Source organism: Danio aesculapii, chromosome 19 (genome assembly GCF_903798145.1).
Source record: "Danio aesculapii chromosome 19, fDanAes4.1, whole genome shotgun sequence".
Classification (NCBI taxonomy): domain Eukaryota; kingdom Metazoa; phylum Chordata; class Actinopteri; order Cypriniformes; family Danionidae; genus Danio; species Danio aesculapii.
Genome location: NC_079453.1, coordinates 11,452,541 through 11,460,250, shown reverse-complemented (window position 1 = coordinate 11,460,250; position 7,710 = coordinate 11,452,541). Strand labels below are relative to the sequence as shown.

General features: G+C 36.1%; 2 protein-coding genes across 2 annotated transcripts in view; one reads left to right on the top strand and one right to left on the bottom strand.

Annotated features, from left to right (window-relative positions):
- vamp1a (vesicle associated membrane protein 1a) overlaps positions 1 to 2,048 on the top strand; it is an 11,556-nt gene extending 9,508 nt beyond the window's left edge. Inside the window, exon 6 of the mRNA XM_056480361.1 lies at positions 613 to 2,048. Within this exon, the coding sequence (XP_056336336.1) occupies positions 613 to 629 (17 nt within the window). The 3' untranslated portion in view covers positions 630 to 2,048. The remainder of the gene's footprint in view (positions 1 to 612) is intronic.
- Positions 2,049 to 2,171: 123 nt separating this feature from the next.
- Positions 2,172 to 7,326, bottom strand: si:ch211-288g17.3 (chromosomal protein D1). The gene is made up of 2 exons (XM_056479857.1): positions 7,199 to 7,326; positions 2,172 to 4,674 (listed from the first exon to the last, which is right to left on the bottom strand). Exon 2 carries the CDS (start codon positions 4,603 to 4,605, stop codon positions 3,466 to 3,468), a length of 1,140 nt encoding a protein of 379 aa, XP_056335832.1. The 5' UTR covers positions 4,606 to 4,674; positions 7,199 to 7,326; the 3' UTR covers positions 2,172 to 3,465.
- Between the last annotated feature and the right edge of the window lie 384 nt (positions 7,327 to 7,710).

The following is a 7,710-nucleotide window of genomic DNA, read 5'->3' as shown; positions in this document are numbered from 1 at the left end:
AAATGCTTAAATACTAATATATGTACAGTGCTCAGCATATACGAGTGCACCCCTCACAAATCTCTTTTAAATTCATATTTTGGAAGCTATACAATATTATATTTGTGCATATACTTTAGATTCGTAAGTACTGAAGCCAAATTTGGAACTTATCTAAAAAAATAACTTACGATAACCCAAATTTATGTTATAGAAAAATATTAAATACATAAAAAAAAGAAAAAAAAATCAAGAGAAGCAAAAAAAGGGAAATATTTTGTTTGTTTTCCAATATTTTGCTTGAATTTAATTGTATTATCTTTCAATTTATAAATATGTTTGGTGACTAAAATATTATTTTAATAATTATATATGTTTAATAAATCTGTTTTGTTTAAATGCACCAGAATACATTGCTATATTCACTGAAAAATGGATAAAACTATTCATTTTCAAAATGGCGTGTACTCAATTTTGCTGAGCACTGTATAATAGATTAAAGAATACAGACTCCAATCGAGAATATTGATTTCTAAATTCAATGTAAAACTCCAATATATTTCAGAATCAGCCTCGACTGACTCATTTCAGACATTAATTCAGTGTTTTTTCATCTTTTTTTTCACCCAACAGTGTACTTCTACTACTGAGCCTCTGGTGGGACACACAAGGACAGGCGACGTTGGCTTTGTGTGAACTCCACCCCTCCTTCTCTCCCCACCAATGCCTTTCATTGAATCCACAGTGTGTGTATGTATGTGTGTGCGAATGCGTGTGTGTGTGCAGTCATTGACGCAGTGCCTCTCCCTCCCTTTGTCTGTCACTGCATTTCTTTGTACCTCTCTTGAGTGCTTTGCAACAGTGCCCGAGCTTTACTCAAAAAAAGAAAAAAAATTCGGTTAGGAATATCTATGTGTGGTTTTAGTTTGGAGAATGTGTTGGTCCTTTTCAGGGCCCCGAAAAAAGACAAAAAAAAAAGGGTGATGCAATAATATAGATTTGTAGCGCTGGTCCGAATGAGCCCATGAATAACTAAAGAGGAAACGCAAAGATTAAGTTTAGGATCAAGTCATACATCTATGCACAGAAGCCAAAGTGTTTACCCAGAAACGGCCTATGGTTCCATTCGGAAAAATAAGAGTAAATATTATTACTATGGTATTTTTGGGGGATAATGTATTGCCGTCATCCTTATAGATTCCTAACTCGTTTTTAAATAAAGCTAAATGATTTCTTTCCGTAATGTTGACATCTGGATGGTACATTTTATAATTCGTTTGACATTTTGCACACGATTTAACAGATATTTGATCATGAATCTATTCTTTGATGCATGGCAGAAGACTAATGGAGGCTGAAAGAAAGTAAATAAAATGGTGTAAACAAAGTATTTTCTTCTATATTTGATTTTATATTTACCCATGTGACAGTACGGTCACAAATGCAATTCTATACCGATGTAATTCAGGCATTTAGACCATTAAAAGTGTACAACTAGTGTTGTTATACCCTTACACCTCCTGACGTTACCATTTAGAATGAACTACTGATATGCAAACTGAAGGATAACGTGACTCATTTCATGTATATATATCATTTAGGATTCAGTGTGGGACTTAATCAGCACTGGAAATGACATCGTTCAGGGATGATCCTCTGCATGTGTTTGTGTGAAACCTACATGGGCACTTTAACCACCTTCGTAAATAGTGATTGTACGACTTTCTGTTGTTGTTGTTGTTGTTGGGGTATTAAGGACATATTGTCCAACACCTGAAATTTTGCTGTTATTGGTGTAACATTTTAATGCAAGCTCGTCATGTGTGAATAACATCCCCTTCATTAAGCATTAACTCAAATTGCAGGGCAGCGAATGTCATTCCTTCATTAAAAAAAAAAAATCCTGAATCCATTGTGTTTTATGCAACCCGTTCCATTTGTAAATATGTGCTGCAGAGATAAATAACAGATCCTTAGCATTTGAAGCCAAGCTGCTAACTTGTGGTTCATTTGAAAGCATGTCTGCTTGCCCACCATGTGCTGATTCTAATAAAGTGCTGATGCTGTTATTCGCTCCTCCCCGTGTAGTTTTTTATTTGTGAGGGGCTAGAAAAACGGAAGTTACTTCTGGTATGACTTTCAGAGCACCTCACACACCCAACACGCAAAGTGAACGAAAGTCAAACAGAGGCTTGGTGAATATGGTTTAATTGGTTATTAATCAGCAACAATGCTTCTCCAAATCACAAAGTGAAATGAATCATACAAAGCGGTGATACAGAAATGTATTCGTACTACAGCACAGATGAGTAACCTAATTTAGAAAGCGTGTACATGAAATGCACTCAATGTCTATTGAACCATCATGTCTGAACGGTAACGTTTTTTTTTTTTTATACATGAAAGAACATTTCTAGATGCGAGATCTCAGCTAAAACAATCTGTTTTCAGCATCTACTGGTACATACCGATTAAACTAAAATCATACATGAATTAATCAAGGCAAGATCTACTGTTCATAGCAAGAGACGTCTATACGGTTTACACAAACTAAGCAAATTAAACATGAAAACGAAGAAAAACAATTGGTTATATGAGGGAAGTTCAAAAAGTCAGAGCAAACGTACATAAAGCCATTAATGATATGAAAATTAAAACCAGGAGCCATTTTGTCAAAGCAGAATATGAATGTATTCACATTTCGCAAAACAAACGGCACAAAAAAACTAAGCAATCACAAAAATGAGGGGTTTGCGTAAACTAAGCACCGAACATTTACAAACTATCAGACGAACGTTTGATGAAGCATAAAATAAGACTGATTCACTAAAAACACTGATTCCAGCGGGATCGATTTACAGTTGAAGTATGAGCCGACGATGATAAAAGAAATACAAACTACAGCAAAGACGCACTTAATCGTCATCCTCGATTTCCGCAACCACATCAACATCGACTAAAACCGTCAGGGCAATTTAACATTTTAAAAAATTTTGTATTTTAAGATCCTGGCACACAAAACTACTGCACAGGTATGACACTACTACGTCTGAAACAGTCTGGTTTGGTAGTTGCTTTGAAATTATTGGCACAAACTGTTGGTAACAAATAAAGGTGTGCTTCGCATGATAACGTTTTCAATGGAACCGTTAATTGTGCATCCACGTTATTTGGATCCCATGATGTTTACAGGCTACATACTTGTCCTTCGGTTTTGCATGCTTCAAATTATGCAGACAAATTTCCCCATGCAAAAAAACAAAAATAGGAAATCGACTGTGCTCAATTAGATCGAGAGCAAACATTTCAGGTATTAATGAGCTTCAAAATAAAAAGTGTGGAGGGGGGAATACAGTCTGGCATGGCAGGCAACACCAAAAGCACACTTTTCAGATTAAAAAAAAAAAAAAAAAGAATTATTGACATAGCCTATTAAAACCCTTCGAAAAATATACCCACCAATTTTCAACGAAGCCCCTCATCTTTTCATTTCTTTTTTTTGAACTTGCTCACCATCTCATTCTCGCTTGTGTTGTTGACTTTCGAACAATCAATGGCGGAGTCGTCATCATCGTCGTCGTCATCATCTTCGTCTTCTGGGTCGGCATCGTTCTCGCTCCCCCTGGTCTCATCATCATCGTTTGGATTCTGTGACGAGTCGTCGGAGGTGCGGGACTGTTTGGGAGAAGGAGCGTCGGTGTCATCGTCGTCTTCCCCTGAGGCTGTTTTGTCTAGCATCCCCTCCAGTCTGACTTTGCTTGGACGTCCTCTCTTACGACGAGGAGCTCCATCGGCACTCGCTGCTCTTTTCGCCTGGACTTTTCCGGTACTTGGTGGACGGCCCCTCTTGCGGCCTCCCTCTACGACTTTCTTCACCACAGCAACCTTGATCTTTCTGCCTGTACCAGGAGGTCGTCCTCTCTTGCGAGGAGTCCCGTCTGGGTTCTGTCGAACGATCTTGGGTTTGGGACTAGCCCCTGTGCCTGGGGGACGACCTCTCTTTCGGGGAGATCCATCAGTTTGCTGAAGCTTCTTCACCTTGTTTGGGGAACCTGGAGGGCGACCTCTTTTTTTTGCGGAGCCATCAGAGGCCCTGGCAATCTTAGTGGAACCTGCAGGCCGACCTCTCTTTTTCTTCAAGGCGCCGGATGGTCTGCCTCTTTTTCGCGGAGGTCCGTTAGCGGCATCAAGGCTGCTGGCTTGTTTGGATCCGCTGCTTTGAGATTTGCCACCATACTTAGGAGGTCTTCCTCTACCCCTTTTTACCTTGGATCCTTCACTGATGGGATGAATGCGAGGTCTTCCAAGGGGCTTGGACAGTTTCCGCTTGCGCTGCACACTCAACCTCTGAAGTCTCTCAGACTCTTCCTCAGGTGTTAGCGGGATCTTTCTCGGTCTGCCGGGTATCCTCAGCTTCTTTGGTCGACCACGTTTCTTCACCTTGGCCTTTATGACAATGTCGGGACAAAAGAAGTCTACCTTTTTGGATGGCCTGGCATTGTGTGAGGAGGCTTTTTCGGTGGTGAACTTCCTGTTGAGTGATCCCCGTGGCCGGCCTCGTCCACGTTTGGTTTGATGGCTGCCGTTGGGCAGAGGGCTCCCAGATCGATCTTTATCAACCTCCATCACGTTGCAGCTTCTCGCTCACAACTTCAGGCGGTTCAGTGCCACTCTTGTCTGTCCGGAGGTCAGATCCTGAAATAAAGTTGACAAAATACTATTAAAGATAGAAAAATAAAATACAAAACACTTTTAAATTAAACAGTTGAACAGATGACTTTCAGTAACCTTGTACCATTTTCCCTCCAAATTTACAATTCAATGTTTTTAAACAAAATAAATTTTCACTAACTTGCAATTTAATTATAAAACAACTTACCTCACAATTTACAATTTGTCTCTCATGGTAATGATTAATTTGACTTCAAAAAATTTAGTTCAGTTACACAAACTTTACAAAAATTAAAAAAAAATTAAAATAGGGGGAGGGGTCAAAGAGTGCAAAATCCATTTTAACAAATTTTATGTAAGACAACTGTACAATTTTTCACAAATATTTAGTTTAGTCTCACAAAAAAAGTATATATATTATAATTATATACACACAGATACATTTCTATTTCTATATATATTTATGGCATGGGCCGGTATAAGATTCTGACAACATGATCACCTTGGATAGAAATATCACAGCTTCACGGTACTGTGATTCTTGCTCTAAAATATATTCTTTTTAAATGTCTGGGTAAAAAAACTTTTTTTCTCCTTTGAACACAATCTATTTTATTTTAAGAGACATATTAAATAATTCAAATAAATCAATGACTTCTGCTCATTTGTTTCAAACACAAGGATTTCTTTACAATTTAAAACGGCATCTTTGGATATCTTTTCTGCTGGACACTGTTGTCCTAAAAAAACAATAAAAAAAATTATCATACACATTCCATAGGAACTGTAAAGCTTAAAATTGAGTTTTAAAACCTTGACTTATCCAAACCGCAGTATACCTTAAAAACAGTTATCGTCCCATGCCTAATATAAATATACACACACACAATATTTATACATATTAGATTTTAAATAAAAATATATGATTGAATTGAATGCCATTGAAGATCATTTGTTTTTGATCATAACATATTAAACAGTATATAAACAGATTCAGTGCAGTAGCACACTATTTATTGTATCTATAAATTTTCAGATGAATCATCAATGGTCCTCTTTGGATTCAATATTTATATATATATATATATTTTTTTTTTTTACATTGTCTGAATAGTACTCTAATATAAATATCCTAATATTTAAAAAAAAGAAATGCTATTCTAATATCTATAAATCCATCTATATTTCTATACACACACACACACGACTAAACTAAAATAAAAGCTGTCCATTTTTTTTACTTACCAGTAATAAAAAAAAGCTAAAAATATATATTTTTAATAAAACTATAAAGAAAAATAATATTAGTAATATAAATAATACAAAAATATAATATTGTAGTATTTAAAAAAAGTTAAACTACATTAGTTATTTGAAATTAATACTGATGAAGAATTATTTTGATCTTGAAAGATTAATCTACAGCTTTAAAAAATATTAGTTTAGTCATAACAGCTATTTTTTCATACTAAGGTATTTATATTACAATACATTCCAAATTAAAGGGTAAATAACTAGATTGATTTAAAATAAAAATTCATAATTTGGTCTCAAATCCACTAAAGACCACTATTTTAATTACAGAAAGTTTACACATTGCTATTACATTACAACATATGGTTTAGTAATAATATTTTTTTAATGCTTTATTTACATTGAAGCTTTATTCACATATTTACTTTATTCACATCAAGGCTGCAGACTATTGTTTGAATTTAGAAAGCTTTACCATTGTACTACTTTAGTCCAGTTTAATCATAACATATAGATTCATTTTAAAGTACCAGTGTATTTATAAAGTAAACATACTTAGAGTATTCTAAGTAACGTTAAAATAAAAAACACGGTGCTCCGTTAACTTTCTCGGATCAATTAAATGTAATTAAGCAACTATCACAGAGCAAAACCGCTACATTTATATTTTAAATACACAAATATTTGTTAAAAAATACAGAACACTCTTCAAAGACTACTATAAAATAAGGATTGAGTATGGGGTGCATTGTTCTTTTTTTCATGTGGGAGCAGCACGTTTTAAACCCGATCGAAGCGATTGAAGCCCTGTTTGAAGGCAAGAGACAATGGAAAAAAAGGCATCTCAGTATTTACAACAGCAACACGCTTCAGCTACAGAAGTTCGAGCACGTTGCAGAATGGCTTCAAGCATGCTCAACCGATGCAAATGGACATCTTTTCCACAACAGGAAAAAAAATCGCATCGTTTTATACCGCGAGATTTCACATATAGCAAAATATTGACGATAATATTCCTCTCGCGTTTAAGAAATGGCGCAAAAAATGTCGAAATAATTGTAAAACCCGCATGATTTGATGCAGAACGAGAGGAATAAAAGCGCGGATGCTGTGGTCTGGCTGCCATCATGTACAGTGAAGCCCGCGAGCTTTTGTAGTTCCAGGTAAAATGTGAGGCTCTGGCGATTTTTGTTAGCAGCCTGCTAACCCGACTAAGACAACTTTTCAATGGAAAAAGATACGACTTTCATTCGTTCGACAATAAAATGCGAAAAATATTCGAAAGCCAACGCACCTTACTCGAAAAGCGCTTTCACGACAGCAGAGATGATCTTTTTCATGCATTCGACAATATTTTCGATGCAAACAGCATCGGACAGTGGGCGGGCGACTGTGATTATTTGAAAGGCAATGCCACTTCTTCTTCGTCCCTCTCTCGGCTTTGGCTGTTCCGGGCGGAGCTCCGCCTACTGGATTGGAGTGTGCAAAAGCGAACGACAAGAAACAATATAATGCAAAAATAAAAAAACAAACAAATAAATGATTTATCTGCGTGTGTTAATGTAATCACGCGAGTAATGTCATTATATAGCTAAAAAGCACAGCACTTCAGCAATACTTAACACTTAAATCCTGTTAGGAGTTCTCATAAGTGTAAGATTGTGTCGGTTGTTTTAAAATATCTGTCATATTTGGTTATTAAGGCATTAGAATGTTTTTTGTGTCATATAAATGCTCATACGATGGCTTGAATCTTTACATCTGCTTCAGCACACAGTATTTAAAAAAATAAAAAAGGGAAGAAAG

Bases quoted from the DNA above. Each gene is read 5' to 3' on its own strand.
- si:ch211-288g17.3 (XM_056479857.1), bottom strand. From the start codon at position 4,605: ATGGAGGTTGATAAAGATCGATCTGGGAGCCCTCTGCCCAACGGCAGC.